A 20,604-nucleotide genomic window follows, 5' to 3' on the forward strand; every position below is an offset into this window, starting at 1 on the left:
CATTGTAGTAGGGATCAGGAGGTATGCGGTTCTGATCATTGTAGTAGGGATCGGGAGGTATGCGGTTCTGATCATTGTAGTAGGGATCGGGAGGTATGAGGTTCTGATGACATTATTGGTATCTCAGATGCAGGGTTTCCCGCACTCCCCGGAGACGCTGCGCGGGGCTCTGATTTCCGGAGTCCCTACGTGTAGGGATCAGTATGAGCGTTTCTCAGCGGTGGAGAAGAAATTGATGAATGAAGCCTTCAATCCGCACAGCGCCCTCTTCAGGCCGATCTCTGACTCCTCCCCCTCTGATTGGATCTCCTCCCACCCCGAGCCGGCCGAGTCCTTCCAGGAGTTCTATGAGAAGTCTGAGAGGCGAATCCCCTCCCCCCAGAGGAGGAGCATCTATGTACAGACCATAGGTGAGGAGGTCACATGACCCGGGGTCCCTATAGAGGGGGGAGGGTATAGAATGGTCACATGACCCGGGGTCCCTATAGAGGGGGGAGGGTATAGAATGGTCACATGACCCGGGGATCCCTATAGAGGGGGAGGGTATAGAATGGTCACATGACCCCGGGATCCCTATAGAGGGGGAGGGTATAGAATGGTCACATGACCCCGGGATCCCTAAAGAGGGGGAGGGTATAGAATGGTCACATGACCCGGGGATCCCTATAGAGGGGGAGGGTATAGAATGGTCACATGACCCCGGGATCCCTATAGAGGGGGAGGGTATAGAATGGTCACATGACCCCGGGATCCCTAAAGAGGGGGAGGGTATAGAATGGTCACATGACACTGGGTCCCTATAGAGGGGGGAGGGTATAGAATGGTCACATGACTCGGGGTCCCTATAGAGGGGGGAGGGTATAGAATGGTCACATGACCCGGGGATCCCTATAGAGGGGGAGGGTATAGAATGGTCACATGACCCGGGGATCCCTATAGAGGGGGGAGGGTATAGAATGGTCACATGACCCGGGATCCCTATAGAGGGGGAGGGTATAGAATGGTCACATGACCCGGGGATCCCTATAGAGGGGGAGGGTATAGAATGGTCACATGACCCCGGGATCCCTATAGAGGGGGAGGGTATAGAATGGTCACATGACCCGGGGATCCCTATAGAGGGGGAGGGTATAGAATGGTCACATGACCCCGGGATCCCTATAGAGGGGGAGGGTATAGAATGGTCACATGACCCCGGGATCCCTAAAGAGGGGGAGGGTATAGAATGGTCACATGACCCGGGATCCCTATAGAGGGGGAGGGTATAGAATGGTCACATGGCCCCGGGATCCCTATAGAGGGGGAGGGTATAGAATGGTCACATGACCCGGGGGTCCCTATAGAGGGAGGAGGGTATAGAATGGTCACATGACCCGGGATCCCTATAGAGGGGGGAGGGTATAGAATGGTCACATGACCCGGGGATCCCTATAGAGGGGGGAGGGTATAGAATGGTCACATGACCCGGGATCCCTATAGAGGGGGGAGGGTATAGAATGGTCACATGACCCGGGGATCCCTATAGAGGGGGGAGGGTAAATCACTTCAATCCCCTTTCTTCCCCATTCTGATGCTCAGTTTTAACTTCACCACGTCTAGATGCCTAAATGCATTGAGTTGCTGTCATGTGATTGGCTGGTTAGCAGTTTGTGTTACCGAGCAACTGAATTGGTGTACCTAATAAAGTGTCTGGGGAGTGTATATGGAGGATTGTATAGATCTCTCCTCTGATTGGTGGATGTGATCAGCCGGGGCCAAAACTTCTGAGAATGACACAAATATAAATTGTCACAAAGTCTGTTCCTCTGTGTCACATGTTCCTGGAAGTATGATTATATCATACAGGAACCGCCTCCCATACAGGGACCGCCTCCCTCCCCTCCCATACCAGGACCGCCTCCCTCCCCTCCCATACCAGGACCGCCTCCATCCCCTCCCATACCGAGACCGCCTCCCTCCCTCCTATACCAGGACCGCCTCCATCCCCTCCCATACCGGGACCGCCTCCATCCCCTCCCATACCGGGACCGCCTCCATCCCCTCCCATACCGGGACCGCCTCCATCCCCTCCCATACCGGGACCGCCTCCATCCCCTCCCATACCGGGACCGCCTCCATCCCCTCCCATACAGGGACCGCCTCCATCCCCTCCCATACCAGGACCACCTCCATCCCCTCCCATACCGGGACCTCCTCCAATACCGGGACCGCCTCCATCCCTCCTATACCGAGACCACCTCCATCCCCTCCCATACCGGGACCGCCTCCCTCCCCTCCCATACCGAGACCGCCTCCATCTTCTCCCATACCAGGACCGCCTCCATTCCCTCCCATACCGGGACCGCCTCCATCCCCTCCAATACCGGGACCGCCTCCATCCCTCCCATACCAGGACCGCCTCCATCCCCTCCCATATTGGGACCGCCTCCATCCCCTCCAATACCGGGACCGCCTCCATCCCTCCCATACCAGGACCGCCTCCATCCCTCCTATACCGGGACCGCCTCCATCCCTCCTATACCGGGACCGCCTCCATCCCTCCTATACCGGAACCGCCTCCATCCCTCCCATACCGGGACCGCCTCCCTCCCTCCCAATACCGGGACCGCCTCCATCCCCTCCAATACCGGGACCGCCTCCCTCCCTCCTATACTGGGACCGCCTCCATCCCCTCCCATACCAGGACCGCCTCCATCCCTCCTATACCGGGACCGCCTCCCTCCCATACCGGGACCGCCTCCCTCCCCTCCCATACCGAGACCGCCTCCATCCCCTCCCATACCGGGACCGCCTCCATCCCCTCCCATACCGGGACCGCCTCCATTCCCTCCCATACAGGGACCGCCTCCATCCCTCCCATACCGAGACCACCTCCATCCCTCCCATACCGGGACCGCCTCCCTCCCTCCCATACCGGGACCGCCTCCCTCCCTCCCATACCGGGACCGCCTCCCATACCGGGGCCACCTCCCATTCTTCCAGTATCAATACTTGGAGTTTGTGGGTTTTGGTCACCCAATCTCTTGAGGACTGACCACAAGTTCTCAATGGGATGAAGGTTGTGGGGAGATTCCTGGCCATAGACCCAACATTTCCAGGTTTTGTACCCCAAGTCACACTTAGTTATGAATTTTGCCTTATGGGAAGAAGATCCATCATGCTGGAAATTGTTCCTCATCAAACTCCTCTTGGATGGTTGGGAGAAGTTGCTCTCGGATGTTTTTGGACCATTTTTCATTCATGGCAAATTTATGAGTGAGCCCCTCCCTTGGCTGAGAAACAACCCCACACATGAATGGTCTCAGGATGCATGACGCATCGTTTCATTCATCCGATCGCTCTTCATAACATTCTGGAGTATATGGAGATTCCATCACAAACATGGAGGCAGCAGACTTTGTGACATCTCATGTTGGTGTCCTCCTTGGACATCTCATGTTGGGGTCCTCCTCGGACATCTCATGTCAGTGTCCTCAGACATCTCATGTCAGTGTCCTCCTCAGACACCTCATGTCGGTGTCCTCCTCAGACCTCTCACGTTGGGGTCCTCCTCGGACCTCTCGCGTTGGGGTCCTCCTCGGACATCTCGCGTTGGGGTCCTCCTTGGACATCTCGCGTTGGGGTCCTCCTCGGACATCTCATGTTGGTGTCCTCCTCAGACACCTCATGTCGGTGTCCTCCTCAGACACCTCATGTCGGTGTCCTCCTCAGACCTCTCACGTTGGTGTCCTCCTCAGACCTCTCATGTCGGGGTCCTCCTCAGACCTCTCGTGTTGGTGTCCTCCTCAGACCTCTCATGTCGGTGTCCTCCTCGGACCTCTCACGTTGGGGTCCTCCTCGGACCTCTCACGTTGGGGTCCTCCTCGGACCTCTCATGTTGGGGTCCTCCTCGGACATCTCGCGTTGGGGTCCTCCTCGGACATCTCGCGTTGGGGTCCTCCTTGGACATCTCGCGTTGGGGTCCTCCTCGGACATCTCATGTTGGTGTCCTCCTCAGACACCTCATGTCGGTGTCCTCCTCAGACCTCTCACGTTGGGGTCCTCCTCGGACCTCTCACGTTGGGGTCCTCCTCGGACCTCTCACGTTGGGGTCCTCCTCGGACCTCTCATGTTGGTGTCCTCCTCGGACATCTCATGTTGGTGTCCTCCTCGGACCTCTCATGTTGGTGTCCTCCTCGGACCTCTCATGTTGGTGTCCTCCTCGGACATCTCATGTCGGTGTCCTCCTCGGACATCTCATGTCGGTGTCCTCCTCGGACATCTCATGTCGGGGTCCTCCTCGGACATCTCATGTCGGGGTCCTCCTCGGACCTCTCATGTTGGTGTCCTCCTCAGACATCTCATGTCGGGGTCCTCCTCGGACCTCTCATGTCGGTGTCCTCCTCGGACCTCTCATGTTGGGGTCCTCCTCGGACATCTCATGTCGGGGTCCTCCTCAGACATCTCATGTTGGGGTCCTCCTCAGATCTTCTGGCCCCGGCTGTGGTGGGGGAGATTCTCATTGATGGGAAATTATTACTGAAAGATATTTGTGGGAGGAAATGAAAAGATTGAGAAGATAGAGACGTCCTCCTTGGCTCAGAGGGGCCTCCTGGGAATGCGGGTCACCTGGCACAATGTTTCCCAACTCCAGTCCTCCAGTACCCCCAGCAGGTCATGTTTTCAGGATTTCCATTATTTTGCTCAGGTGATTTGATCCGTTTCACTGCCTTAGTAATTACCACAGCCGTATCATCCGAGGGAAATCCTAAAAACCTGACCTGTTGGAGTTGAGAAACGTCGGCCTAGCAGTCACGCTGATCCTCTGGCTTCAGTACTCTGAGTCACTGGCCACACACTGAGATTTGAGATAACATGGCATCCTGGAAATGCTGCTCGCCTGGCGGTCATACTGATCCTCTGATCTCAGAGTGTGGCCAGTGAATCAGAGTACTGAAGTCAGAGGATCAGCATGACTGCCCAGTAAACTGCATTCCCAGGAGGCCTCAGTATCTCTGACTTCAGTACTCTCTGACTCACTGGCCACACTCTGAGATAAGAGATACCGGGGCCTCCTGGGAATGCAGGTCAACCTGGCAGTCATGCTGATCCTGTGACTACAGTACTCCGATTCGCTGGCCACACTCTGAGATCAGAGGTGCAGCATGACTGCCAGGTGAGCAGCATTTTCAGGACACCACGATATCTGTTTTCCCGGTGTGTGGCCACAATCTGAGATCAGAGACATCGGGGCCTCCTGGGAATGCGGGTCGCCTGGCAGTCATGCTGATCCTCTGAATAAGGAGTCTTCCTCTTGGTTTTGCAGGTCAGTTTGGGGACACGGACCGGCACACGCAGGAATACATCGCCTGGCTGACGGGATACTGCCAGGCCTTCTTCCATGGTCTTCCAGTGAAGGTCCAGGGGCCGATCAGCATATCGCAGACTGGCTGCCGCTTCCGAGTCAATGACTCCTCCCACAATCTGCAGATCCACGCTGGTAACGTGGGACATCACACTGATCCCCACACCTCAATGGCCAGGTCCTATGCATGGGAGCCCAGCATAGGAGATCTGTGTTCTCAGCTCCGCCCACTTCCCCACAACCCTGATGAAGGTGGCTCACTTCTACCAATCACAAATAATGTGTAATGGCAGCCAATAGTGGAGTGCTGAGCGAGAGAATGGGGAGGATACATCAGCGCCCCAGACTCAGCCCACCATGATAATATCAGCTTTGTCTGGACTAATCCTTGAAGTCAGCAGATCTCTGACACTAGCAGCGCGCACTGTGCGCACACCACATGTATCCAGACTGATCCCACCACAACAGAAAATAACGCTGCAATACTCCCTATGTAATAACAAGTGATAATAAACACACTACAGAGGTGGCGGCCCGCCTCCAAAAGACAATAACAATCCTCACAGGTAAATGTGTAACCCAAAAAAATAATAAATTCACCAACAATCAATCATCCGTACAAAAATATCTATAAATCTATAATACAGAGATAAATCTATAATAATACAGACATAAATCTATAATAATAAAGAGATAAATCTATAATAATACAGACATAAGTCTATAATAATAAAGAGATAAATCTATAATAATAAAGAAATAAATCTATAATAATACATAAATATTTAATAATAAAGAGATAAATCTATAATAATAAAGAGATAACTATAATAATAAAGAGATAAATCTCTAAGAAAGAGATAAATCTCAATAATACAGAGATAAATCTATAATAATACATAGATAAATATTTAATAATAAAGAGATAAATCTATAATAATAAAGAGATAAATCTATAATAATAATAAAGAGATAACTCTATAATAATAAAGAGATAAATCTATAATAAAAAGATAACTCTATAATAATAAAGTGATACATCTATAATAAGGAGGTGTAAAAACAAATGCAGAATAAGGACAGAAAGGATATGTCAGGGTTCTTACCTTTGTTGGAGTCTGTAACGCAGAGATGTACGCTCACCCTTGCAGATATCCACAGTCCAAGGTGACCAGGTAAGAAAGCCACCTGGGCTGTGAATCTGTGCACGGGGGCTTGGCAAGAAAGGTGCTCCAATAAGCAGGACCGGCAGGAATACAATGGGAAGGGAAGTCCAGGAATAACTGTAGTCACTGGATGACACGAGTCCGGATAAGGATCAGGAGATGGGAGGAAGATAAGGTCGCAGGAACAACAAGGAGCGAAGGTAAGGATGAAAGCCGGAGTCAGTCTGGAACACACACTCAGGAAATAGGAACAAAGTCTGACAAACAGGAACAATCTGGAACAAAGATCTGCAATGAACTGACACTGCGAGAGGCAGTGTTTTATAGCTTGCTTAAATGAGCAATTAGCTTCAGGTGGACAATGAGAGACAGGAGTATACTCAGGTGAAGTCCAGCCCCCTAGTGCTGCAGGCAATACCAGATTAACAAGACTGGATCCATATGAGCTGACGTGTGGCTCTGAGGCAGGATAACAAGACAGGACATCAAAGTACCCAGGTTCAAATCCCATGTTAGGTACTTAACGGCGGCCACGCCTGGCTGTCTTTAAGGCATGGCGAGAGCCGTGACAGGATAAGTGATATCGGCATATCTACATAATGACAGAAAACACCCTCTAGGGGCGCCAACACACAAATAAAACTGAGGTACAAGCAATGCCCGGTGATGGAAAGCCATGAGGAAAAATAAACACAAGAAGTATCCGTGTACTAGACATGTGCAGAGCGGGAACATTCCCTTCGTTTCGATTCATTATTTACATGAATTTGTTTACTTTATTCAGGTTCGAATCAAATTCGTTATTCACATAAACTAGTCTAGTTAAACTTGTTTTATTTACTTAATTTGTTTTCGGAATTCGTTTTTTTTTTTTTTTTTTAACTCAATTCAACCAAATTCAAATCAATTCAAATTCCATTCGAATTCAATTCAAAATCCATTTTGAAATCAAATTTATTCTATTCAAAATTTGAATTTTGGAAGAAGGTTATATTCTTTCTATTTTTTTCTATTCTATTCTTTTCTGTTCTATTCATATTCAAACTTCAGAAGAAGGTTATATTCTTTCTATCTTATTCTATTGTTTTTGTCTATTCTTTTATTTTATTTTCTATTCTAATCCATTTTTTTCTGTTCTATTCGAATTTAAATTAATTATATTTTGAATTTTGGAAGAAGGTTATATTCTTTATATTCTATTCTTTTATATTATTTAATTTTCAATTCTATGCTTTTCTTCTCTATTCTCCTCTTATATTTTCTATTCTACTCTTTTATTTTCTATCCTATTTTATTTTATTCTATTCTATTCAAATTTGAATTCATTCTATTAAAATTTCAGAAGAAGGTTATATTCTTTATATTTTATTTTATTCTATTGTTTTTTCTATTCTATTCTCTTCTATTATTTCATTTTCAATTCTATTCTTTTCTACTCTATTCTTTTTTTTCTATTCTGTTCCTTTATTTTTTATTCTCTCCCTTTATTTTCTATTCCATTTTTTTCCCCATTCTTTTATTTTATATTCTGTTCTGTTTTGCTCTATTCTATTATATTCTTTTTTTTTATTTTATTCTATTACTTTCTTTTCTATCTTTTTATTTTCTATTCTATTTTTTTTTTTTTGTATTCTGTTCTGTTTTTCTCTATTATATTCTATTATTTTATTTTTTATTCTAATATATTCATTTATTTTCTATCCTTTTATTCTAGTTTTTTTCCATTTTTTTGTTTTGTATTCTGTTCTGTTGTGCTCTATTATATTATATTCTTTTGCTTTCTATTCTATTTTTTCCCATTCTTTTTTTTTTTGTATTCGGTTCTGTTTTGCTCTATTATATTCTATTCTATTCTTTTATTTTCCATTCTATTTTTTTCCATTCTTTTATTTTCTATTCTGTTCTGTTTTGCTCTATTATATTGTATTCTTTTATTTTTATTCTATTATATTTATTTATTTTCTTTTATTTTCTATTTTTTTTACATTTTTTTATTTTGTGTTCTGTTCTGTTTTGCTCTATTCTATTCTTTTATTTTCCATTCTGTTTAATTCTCTTCTAAATTTCAAATTTGATTAAAAAACTATACAAATCCAATTAAAAATAACTATCCAAATTTTAACCAAAGTTTTCGTTTTATTATTTCGGATTCTTTTAATTTCTTTACTATTGTAATTCAGAAATTTGAATACATCTGAATTCACGCATAACAAAAAATTGATCAGACTTTGATTCGGAATGAAACTAACTACACGTCTACTGTGTACAACAATAGCAAAAATAACAATAATGCTTCAAAATATCAATAAACATGAATAGGTAATCGAGTTGACTCTCCACTAATCTCAGAGAACGAGCCAAAACAAAACAAGGACTTCCATAGTTCAGTAATTTATGTAAAAGTAAAAAGGATGCGATAAAAAGCCGCTCACACGGATATAGTAGTCATCAGACTGAATAATGCATCAAAGGAGTACCAATATGACCTACACAGGAAATTATGTCACCCACTTCTGCTCCTACGCGTTACGTCACATGACTTCATCAGTCTGTGCTTTCCCCCCAGGTGATCTCCTCCGGTATCTGAAGACGATAAAGCCGGCTGACGCATTCTGTATAGTGGGGGCCACCATGATAGACCTGTACCCCCAGGACTCCTGGAACTTCGTCTTCGGGTCGGCGTCACTCACAGAAGGTGGGAGGAGCACGCTCTAAGTGTTTGTTCATTGTCCTGCAGGGTCTATGTCTGCATTGCAATTGATACACGCCGCCAACACACCAAAACCGCCCAAAAATCAGACGTGCCGCTAAATTTAATGTGATCTCCTGCAACACGTTATGGTGCATTGCAGGTGCTGAAACGCGTTGGAGTGACATTCTAAAAACGCACAGAGAAATGGAAATGAGCATCTAAAGTGACCCTGTCACTGCTCCTGTAAAGACCGATTAGTGATACCGGGGGGAGGGAAGATCAGGCCGTGTTTCGGCAGGGGGCGGAGTCTTCAGTTATGGGACACATGAAATTACCTCTCTTGTCTATGGAGGGTGACACATTTTCCGTGTTTCTTCAGGGGCTGAGTCTTTAGTTGGATGACACACATGAAATGACCTCTCTCGTCTATGGCGGGTGACACGTCCGTTTTTCGTCTGGGGGCAGGGTCTTCAGTTGGGGGGACACATGAAATTATCTCTCTTGTCCATGGAGGGTGACATGTTGTCCGTGTTTCGGCAGGAGGCGGAGTCTTCAGTTGGGGGACACACATGAAATTACCTCTCCTGTCTATGGAGGGTGACATGTCGGTGTTTCGGCAGGGGGCGGAGTCTTCAGTTGGGTGACACAGGAAATTGCTTCTCCTGTCTATGGAGGGTGACACGTTGTCCGTGTTTTGTCAGTGAGCGGAGTCTTTAGTTGGATGACACACATGAAATTACCTCTCTTGTCTATGGCGGGTGACACGTTGTCCGTGTTTTGTCAGGGGGCGGAGTCTTCAGTTCGGGGACACTTATGAAATGACCTCTCTAGTCTTCTATGGAAGGTGACATGCTGTCCATGTTTCGGCAGGGGGCGGAGTCTTTCGTTTGATGACACACATGAAATGACCTCTCTAGTCTATGGAGGGTGACACGTTGTCTATGTTTCGGTAGGAGGCGGAGTCTTCAGTTGGGTGACACACATGGAAATTCCTCCCTTGTCTATGGAGGGTGACACGTGCGTGTTTCGTCAGGAGGCGGAGTCTTCAGTTGAGGCACACACATGAAATGACCTCTCCAGTCTATGGAGGGTGACACGTTTGCGTTTTGTCAGGTGGCGGGGTCTTCAGTTGGGGGGGACACACATGAAATTACCTCTCCTGTCTATGGAGGGTGACACGTCGGTGTTTCGGCAGGAGGCGGAGTCTTCAGTTGGGTGACACACATGAAATTACCTCTCCTGTCTATGGAGGGTGACACGGCGGTGTTTCGGCAGGAGGCGGGGTCTTCAGTTGGGGTGACACACATGAAATTACCTCTCCTGTCTATGGAGGGTGACACGGCGGTGTTTCGTCAGGGGGTGGAGTCTTCAGTTGGGTGACACACATGAAATTACCTCTCCTGTCTATGGAGGGTGACACGTTGTCCGTGTTTCGGCAGGAGGCGGAGTCTTCAGTTGGGTGACACACATGAAATTAAATCTCCTGTCTATGGAGGGGGACACGTTGTCCATGTTTTGGCAGGGGCGGAGTCTTCAGTTGGGGGACACACATGAAATGACCTCTCTTGTCTATGGAGGGTGACACGTTGTCCATGTTTCGGCAGGGGGCGGAGTCTTCAGTTGGGTGACACATGAAATACATGAAATGACCTCTCTTGTCTATGGAGAGTGACATGTTGTCCGTGTTTCGGCAGGGAGCGGAGTCTTCAGTTGGGTGACACATGAAATACATGAAATTACCTCTCTTGTATATGGAGGGTGACACGTTGTCCGTGTTTCGGCAGGGAGCGGAGTCTTCAGTTTCGCTCGTTACGATGACGATTTTTACAGCTCCGCCTACAAAGGTCGATTGAAGGGGAAGAGACCAGCGAAGGGGGATTACTCGGTATTTAATGGGTATTACACTCCGCCCATCACTAGCACTCTCCTCCTCCGATCCTGCAAGGTAAGGTCCTCCATGTTTGTACTGCGCCATCGTGTACCTTTGTTGCAGGGATTGCTTCCTTCAGCATTTGTAACAATCGTTACTTTTGTGTTTCAGACGCTGACACACGAGATCGGTCACATGTTCGGCCTCCGCCATTGCCAGTGGCTGCAGTGTGTGATGCAGGGATCCAATCACCTGGAAGAGTCCGATCGGAGGCCGCTGGACCTCTGTCCTATCTGCCTGCGCAAACTGCAATCCGCCATCGGCTTTACTCTGGCTGAGAGATACAAGGTGTGGAGATGCTGTGTAGCTGGGCCATCACCTGACACCACATGACACCGCTAACGCTCTCCGCCCCTTTGCACACAAAGTATTCACAGCGCTTCACTTTTTCCATATTTTGTTATGTTACTACATTATTCCAGAATGGATTAAATTCATTATTTTCCTCAAAATTCTACAAACCCCTCCCCCATAATGACAACGTGAGAGAAGTTTGTTTCAAATCTTTGCAAATGTATTAATAAAACAAAGAAAAAAATCCCATGTACATAAGTATTCACACCCTTTGCCATGTACATAAGTATTCACACCCTTTGCTCAATACTTTGGTGAAGCTCCTTTGGCACCAATTCCAGCCTCCAGTATTTCTGAGTATGATGCTACAAGCTTGGCACTCCTATTTTTGGGCAGTTTCTTCCATTCTTCTTTGCAGGACCTCTCAAGCTCCATCAGGTTGGATGGGGGAGGGTCGGTGCACAGCCATTTTCAGATCTCTCCAGAGATGTTCAATCGGATTCAAGTCTGGGCTCTGGCTGGGCCACTCAAGGACATTCACAGAGTTGTCCCGTAGCCGCTCCTTTGTTATCTTGGCTGTGTGCTTAGGGTCGTTGTCCTGTTGGAAGATGAATCTTCGCCCCAGTCTGAGGTCCAGAGAGCTCTGGAGAAGGTTTTCATCAAGGATGTCTCTGTACATTGCTGCATTCATCTTTCCCTCCATCCTGACTAGTCTCCCAGTTCCTGCCACTGAAAAACATCCCCACACCATGATGCTGCCACCACCATGCTTCACAGTAGGGGATGGTATTGGTCAGGTGATGAGCGGTGCCTGGTTTCCTCCAGACATGACGCTTGCCATTCAGGCCAAAGAGTTCAATCTTTGTTTCATCAGAGCAGAGAATTTTGTTTCTCATGGTCTGAGAGTCCTTCAGGTGCCTTTTGGTAAACTCCAGGCGGGCGGTCATGTGACTTTTACTGGGGAGTGGCTTCTGTCTGACCACACCCATACAGGCCTGATTGGTGGAGTTCTGCAGAGATGGTTGTTCTTCTGGAAGGTTCTCCTCTCTCCACAGAGAAATGCAGGAGCTCTGTCAGAGTGACCATCAGGAGGGATGTGTTGGAGCTGGAGAGAGTCCAGAGAAGGGCAACTAAACTAATTAGGGGATTGGAGGACCTTGACTATGAAGAGCGTCTACAATCGCTCGATTTATTCTCCCTGGAGAAGAGACGTCTGAGGGGGGACATGATAGCAATTTATAAATATCTTAATGGGGATCCCAGCTTAGAAAAAAAGCTGTTCATTCGAAGGGATTGCATGAGGACTCGAGGGCATACAATGCGATTAGAGGAGAAGCGTTTTAACCTCAGGCAACGCGGGGGGTTCTTTACTGTTAGGGCAACAAGATTGTGGAATTCTCTACCACAAGAGGTGGTTTCTGCGGGTAGTATGGTGGCTTTCAAAAGACTCTTAGACTTACATCTCAAGGATCAGAACATTCAGGGGTATGGGAGATGATTACAGCCACACATGCCTACACAGGTTGAACTGGATGGACTATTGTCTTTATTCAACCTCACCTACTATGTAACTATGTAACTATGTAACTATGTAACTATGACCATCGGGTTCTTGGTCACCTCCCTGACTAAGGCCCCCTCCCCCGATCGCTCAGTTTGGCCAGGCGGCCGCTCTAGGAAGAGTCCTGGTGGTTCCAAACTTCTTCCATTTACAGATGATGGAGGCCACTGTGCTCATTGGGACCTTCAATGCTGCAGAAATGTTTCTGTACCCTTCCCCCGATCTGTGCCTCCATACAATCCTGTCTCCGAGGTCTACAGACAATTCCTTGGACTTCATGGCTTGGTTTGTGCTCTGACATGCACTGTTACCTGTGGGACCTTATATAGACAGGTGTGTGCCTTTCCAAATCATGTCCAATCAACTGAATTTACCACAGGTGGACTCCAATCAAGTTGTAGAAACATCTCAAGGATGATCAGTGGAAACAGAATGCATCTGAGCTCAATTCTGAGTGTCATGGCAAAGGGGGTGAATACTTATGTACATGGCAAAGGGTGTGAATATTTATGTACATGGGATTTTTCCTTTTTATTTTTAATAAATTTGTAAAGATTTCAAACACACTTCTCTCACGTTGTCATTATGGGGGAGGGGTTTGTAGAATTTGGAGGAAAATAATGAATTTATTCCATTTTGGAATAAGGCTGTAACATAACAAAATGTGGGAAAAGTGAAGCGCTGTGAGTACTTTCTGGATGCACTGTATACCTGTCTATTCTTAGCTGCTTTGCTGAAAAACAGAGCTCAGTAGCTCCAGGTGAAAAGTTACACTCACAATTGATTGGGTAAGCAAAGTTACTCCGCCCCCTACTCCTTCCTGACCTATTACATGGCTTTGTAGGAGGTTCCGGGACAAAGTCCACCTTTAAATGATTGAATGAATGTGATAACAGTAATGAATAATAATTGATTTTTTTTTTATACCGGCCTGCTTAGCATTGCAACTGTGATCAGTGTGTCATGGGTGCAATGCGGAGGTTCTGCACCGTTTATGGGCGGAGTCATGTGTAGCCATACTGAATTTAAAGAATGACAGCCTGGAGCAAGAAACCCCCTACAAATCTGGTAAAGGGGGAGGGGGAATGTATGCTCCCATGTTTCATGTTACACCCTATGTCTGATATGAATGGTTCAGTCAGGAAGAGAGAGTCTGAAGGCAATCAGCTGCTGCTCTGCTCTCTCTTTACACATCGCTGTCACAGCTCCGCCCTGTCATATGGGTTTATTATTATTTATTATTATATTATCATTATTATTAATATTATTATTATTTTTGCTAACTGGTGACTTAGACATAAGAGGGGCCATTTTAATGCATCGCTTATGGAGATTTTTAATTACCAAAGTTTGTCGTCATTCCACATGTTGGGTATCTATTTTTTCGGCGTAACATCTTTTTTCACATTATACAAAAAAAATTGGGCTAACTTTACAGTTTATTTTTTTTTTTAATTCAGTGAGGTGTATTTTTTCCCAAAAAATTGCGTTTGAAAGAACGCTGCTCAAATACTGCATGACAAAAAACATTGCAACGATCGCCATTTTATCCTATACATATCCAGTATTATGCTAATCACTAATAGATATGTAAATATGAAGTGATGGCGCTGCTTATAAAGTGCAAACAGGTATATATAAATATGTAAAGCGAAAAATATGATGTAAAAACACAGATGTGATTGAGAAATAAAAATATAAATATAGATGGTGAATATGTAAATAATACCACAATATAGTGAAATTCTAACATAAAATGGTATTGAGAATGAGTTAATATGAAATATATGAAAAAATATAAAAATATAGTAATAAAATAAAGTGAAATATAAATAACCACCAGAGTGCGTAGTATGAAAAGCAAAGTACTAAAATATATATATCTCTTAGTATATACCTAAAATAATAATATCAGCATGTGGCAATAGAAATACATAGGCAATGGTATAAAAGATGTGCAAAAAGTGCAACAATTAAATTGGGTGTGCAGGAAACTTTTACAGAAAAAATATGAGTAAAGTGCGGGAAACTGTTTTTACAAAGTGCAACAAGAAGTGATGTGATCTAGATTCATGTGATAAATAATCCGTATAATAATAAAGGTGCAAACAATATTATGGGCAAGCTCAATGTGCAAAGAAATATGAACTCCAAGGTAGAAATGAGAAATGGTATAAGATCAGATCAGCTATTAAGATAAGTCCATATATAGATGGTTGTGCCCCGAGGAGTGGTGAATGGATAAGTATCCAGCGGTGACCCCCAAGGTGGGTGACTGGCGAGTGGTGGGGAAACCTCTAGTAGAAAAACCTACTCACCAGATGTACCCACCCCACACAGGGGTATAGGGCAGGTACTGTAGTAATATCCTGTTGGTCCTGGCTCTGGGTAGTGGTTCCCTTCCTGGGGGAGATGTAGTATAGGGTCCGCAGGGATATCCTAAAGTGAAATCCTATCCGGTAGTGGGATATCCAACGATCCGTGGGGTGAATTGATAGGGCCACTCAAAGGTATGTGGATGGAGGGATAGACAATTCCATCATTAGTCCAGAAATAGATCTAGAGTTCTTCTGCATGCAGTCTGCTGGATCTGGGGGTCAGTTATCTGACCTCTTAACTGACCCCCAGATCCAGCAGACTGCATGCAGAAGAACTCTAGATCTATTTCTGGACTAATGATGGAATTGTCTATCCCTCCATCCACATACCTTTGAGTGGCCCTATCAATTCACCCCACGGATCGTTGGATATCCCACTACCGGATAGGATTTCACTTTAGGATATCCCTGCGGACCCTATACTACATCTCCCCCAGGAAGGGAACCACTACCCAGAGCCAGGACCAACAGGATATTACTACAGTACCTGCCCTATACCCCTGTGTGGGGTGGGTACATCTGGTGAGTAGGTTTTTCTACTAGAGGTTTCCCCACCACTCGCCAGTCACCCACCTTGGGGGTCACCGCTGGATACTTATCCATTCACCACTCCTCGGGGCACAACCATCTATATATGGACTTATCTTAATAGCTGATCTGATCTTATACCATTTCTCATTTCTACCTTGGAGTTCATATTTCTTTGCACATTGAGCTTGCCCATAATATTGTTTGCACCTTTATTATTATACGGATTATTTATCACATGAATCTAGATCACATCACTTCTTGTTGCACTTTGTAAAAACAGTTTCCCGCACTTTACTCATATTTTTTCTGTAAAAGTTTCCTGCACACCCAATTTAATTGTTGCACTTTTTGCACATCTTTTATACCATTGCCTATGTATTTCTATTGCCACATGCTGATATTATTATTTTAGGTATATACTAAGAGATATATATATTTTAGTACTTTGCTTTTCATACTACGCACTCTGGTGGTTATTTATATTTCACTTTATTTTATTACTATATTTTTATATTTTTTCATATATTTCATATTAACTCATTCTCAATACCATTTTATGTTAGAATTTCACTATATTGTGGTATTATTTACATATTCACCATCTATATTTATATTTTTATTTCTCAATCACATCTGTGTTTTTACATCATATTTTTCGCTTTACATATTTATATATACCTGTTTGCACTTTATAAGCAGCGCCATCACTTCATATTTACATACATATTTATATAGCCCTTGGCTATATTTTAAGTGAGGCTGCAGCTTACTTGTGCACGCATTTAATTTATCCTCTGACATCCTTAGCGCGGATTTATTTATATTCTAATCACTAATAGAACTCTGCACGTTTCTATGGAAATATGGGACAGCAAAGATGTCAATTTTAGAATACTAAAGTTCATACTCCGCATGCCCCTCCCCCGTCATCTAACCCCCTGTGATGTGTGTCTAGGCTCTGCTCCGCTGGATGGAAGACGATGGAAGGGAATCGCATTCGGAAGCTTCTGGGAAAATCTTCAAGCCGTTGGAGAGTTTCCAGGAGCACAGAGAGTGGATCAGAACATGTCTGGACATCTTATTATAAAGCCTGGAGTGGTCAGCCATGGACACCGCCAACCCCTGGCTCACAAAGTCCGCCCAGGACATGGAGCTGGAGGTGGTCAGCCATGGACACCATCAACCTCCGGCTTAAAAAGCCTGACTCCGCCCAGGACATGAGGCTGGGAGTGGTCAGGCATGGACACTATCAACCTCCACCTCACAAAGCCTGACTCCGCCCAGGACATTGAGCTGGGAGTGGTCAGTCATGGACAACACCAACCCCTGGCTCACAAAGTCTGACTCCACCCAGGACATTGAGCTGGGAGTGGTCAGTCATGGACACCACCAACCCCTGGCTCACAAAGTCTGACTCCACCCAGGACAGGGAGCTGGGAGTGGTCAGCCATGGACACCATCAACCTCCGGCTCACAAAGTCTGACTCCACCCAGGACATGGAGCTGGGAGTGGTCAGCCATGGACACCACCAACCCCTGGCTCACAAAGTCTGACTCCACCCAGGACATGGAGGTGGGAGTGGTCAGCCATGGACACCCCCAACCTCCGGCTCACAAAGTCTGACTCCGCCCAGGACATGGAGCTGGGAGTGGTCAGCCATGGACACCGCCAACCTCCGTCTCAAAAAGTCTGACTCCGCCCAGGACATGGAGCTGGGAGTGGTCAGTCATGGACACCTCCAACTTCCGGCTCACAAAGTCTGACTCCGCCCAGGACATGGTGGTGGGAGGGGTCAGCACTGCGGTCAGGTTATTATCGCCCTCTGAGACCTTCTTGGGGATATTTTCTCTCACTTCCTGTCCTAATGGCAATGTTGTCACACAGACAGGAAGTGATGAATAAACTCCAATAGGGACACAGACATAAGACACTGATGGGGGTTGTAGTCTTCCCTGAAAAATTGTATCAAAATCAATAAAATTAGTCTGTGCCACAGATGTGTGACGTCTCTTTGAGCTTCAGAACAAATTGTTTCTCTATATCAGTGGTCTAAAACTGTGGCCCAGTTGCCGGATGCAGCCCTTTGCTTGCCTATATCGGACCCTTGGGGCACTATTCCTCCCACTGACACCAATGATGGGCACTGTAACAGAACCCCGACCCACACTGTGTTTGTTTGTGGACTTCTGTCAGTATACGGCTTCCTTCAGTCTTGAACATAGATATCAGATTTTCCAGCCACCCCCATAGAAAGCTAGCCGACAACTTAGCTTGTACTGGAACCTTCTCCTTTACTGAACAGTCATACAGTTTATATACAGCATGGACATCCCCCTCCTGATCAGATTACCAAACACAGGTCAGGGGGTTGCCTGATTACATTATCATATGCAGATGAAATTGTATACAGTAATAGATTTGACCTGAACTAATTATCTAGCCACCTGGACAGAAACAATATTCGAGTTCATTAACAATGGGACAGACCAGCTTAACAGAATCCACATCACACCTCAATACACAGACAATAGGAAGCGACGGCCAGTGACAGATTGTCCGTCTCTGACATTGAGGTACAATACACATTATCATAAGTGTAAACACAGAACCCATTTGAAGCAATCCAAATCATATTCCCAGTGTCAATTAGGAATCTGTCTTTCACTCCCAGTGATGGTTGGTGAGTACAGTCACATATCTTCCCCCCAAAGGTAGACTAACCAGGTACCAGACCTCTAATCAGTCTGTGCCTGAGTTTGTCGGGTAACAAGTCCCAAAGAGTCAATCCATCATGGCAGCTTCCTTGATAAAGTTCCACATAGTTTGTAAGTTTGTCCTTGCAGGGCGCATGGAGCTCTCATAGATCAGTCTGTGGAAGTCTGGTTTGGGCAGACCAGACTGGACTTCTTGGTCACCCTGTGTCCCTAATAGACACAGGGTGACTTAGATATAAGAGGGGCCTTGGGGGCTGAGAGAGGGATTTCCCAACCTCTCTAAGGGGCTGAGGGGATTGCCCAACCTCTCTAAGGTAAGCTGTGTTCCACAGGCCCTCCAACCAATGTGACTCCGGTCACATCTCTCCCTTTTCAGAAGGAGACTAACACAGGAGGGGACCCCAAACGGGTTGACTTTGAAGGTACTCTTTAGTTCCAGTCCCCCAATGTCTGTACCCACACCATACCCCAAACAAATTGTCCCGAATTCTCCCAGCCAACCTCTGCCTCTCTCGTAGAACATTCCCACTGCAGAGGTTTCGCGTGGACTGGCCTTCTCCCTGGAGTCCTTTCAGCCGCTGGAGAGAAGACAGGGTGGCTGTTGGGTCCCTACTGCCCACCCCTTGTCCCGGCCCTGGTTTGGTAACAATGTCACAATTTAACATTACAACATAACATTAACATTGCTTATTATGGAGAATTCCCCTCATTTCCTGTGCTGCTCATACGGTGTCACCCATGACAGGAAGTGAGGGAAAATCTCACCAATGGGGCCACAGACTGCAGTAAGAACAGAAGTTGTCAACCGTCCTCAATCTATCAAATATAGTAATAATAATAAGGATGATGATAAGTTTTTATTACCCACTTCAATACCGGGCACTCCCCCCCTTCAATACCGGGCACTCCTCCTCCCCCCCCCCCCCCCCCTGCCCAGGTCAATTCTCAGCTTTTAGCGCTGTCACACTTTTAAATGACAATTGTGCGGTCAGGCTACACTGTACCCATATGACATTTTTATCTTTTTTTTTTTAAAGATATATTTATTAAAGGTTTTGCATAAACAATAGACATTTATATTATTAGTACAAATCGTGCTCTTTGGCGAGGCTGAAAATAAAAAACTCTTACCATTTTATTCACACAAATAGAGCTTTCTTTTGGTGGTATTTATTCACCGCTGGGGGGGGGGGGGTATTTTTTTTTTAAAAAGGAACAAAAATGATAGAAAATTAAAAAATAAATTCATATTTTTTTTATAGTTTGTTATAACATTTTACAAACAGGTCATTTTTCTCCTTTACTGATGGGCACTAATGAGGCAGCACTGATGGGCACTGACCAGGAGGCACTGATGAGGCTGCACTGATGGGCACTGATCAGGAGGTACTGATGAGGCTGCACTGATAGGTGGCACTGATGGGCACTAATAGGCTGCATCAATGGGCACTTATTAGGAGGCACTGATGAGGCTGCACTGATGAGGCAGCACTGGTGGGCACTGATGAGGCTGCACTGATGGGCACTAATAGGCAGCATTGATGGGCACTTATCAGGAGGCACTGATGAGGCAGCACTGATGGGCACTGATCAGGAGGTACTGATGAGGCTGCACTGATGGGCACTGATAGGTGGCACTGATAGGCTGCATTGATGGGCACTTATTAGGAGGCACTGATGAGGCTGCACTGATGGGCACTGATGAGGCAGAACTGGTGGGCTCTGATGAGGCTGCACTGATAGGTGGGAAAGTAAGTAGTCTAAACAATAGGCTACCTATAGCGCTTGCTTCAAATACATACAATATTGTGCACAAATAAATACCATCGATAAAAAGTCCAATAAATAAGTGTTCAATAAAAATTAATAATCAGGTGAAAGTTCCAAAAACAGTGCAAATGGTTCTCATATAAACATTGATTCTTCAGTGCAGATTTTCTTATATTAAAGTGCTAGGTGCTGTGTTACATCCAAGTGATAATGTAGAATTCAA

General features: G+C 45.8%; 1 protein-coding gene across 1 annotated transcript; it reads left to right on the forward strand.

Moving 5' to 3' along the window:
• Positions 1-127: 127 nt before the first annotated feature.
• AMZ2 (archaelysin family metallopeptidase 2) lies at positions 128-17,049 on the forward strand (the record flags this gene model as incomplete). The annotated part of the gene is made up of 6 exons (XM_082272892.1): positions 128-410; positions 5,306-5,479; positions 9,077-9,205; positions 10,987-11,147; positions 11,244-11,420; positions 16,852-17,049. The coding sequence occupies 6 exons, from the start codon at positions 128-130 to the stop codon at positions 16,981-16,983; spliced, it is 1,056 nt and encodes a 351-aa protein (XP_082129018.1). The 3' UTR covers positions 16,984-17,049.
• Between the last annotated feature and the right edge of the window lie 3,555 nt (positions 17,050-20,604).

Source organism: Pelophylax lessonae (genome assembly GCF_965119305.1).
Source record: "Pelophylax lessonae genome assembly, chromosome: 11".
NCBI classification, from domain to species: domain Eukaryota; kingdom Metazoa; phylum Chordata; class Amphibia; order Anura; family Ranidae; genus Pelophylax; species Pelophylax lessonae.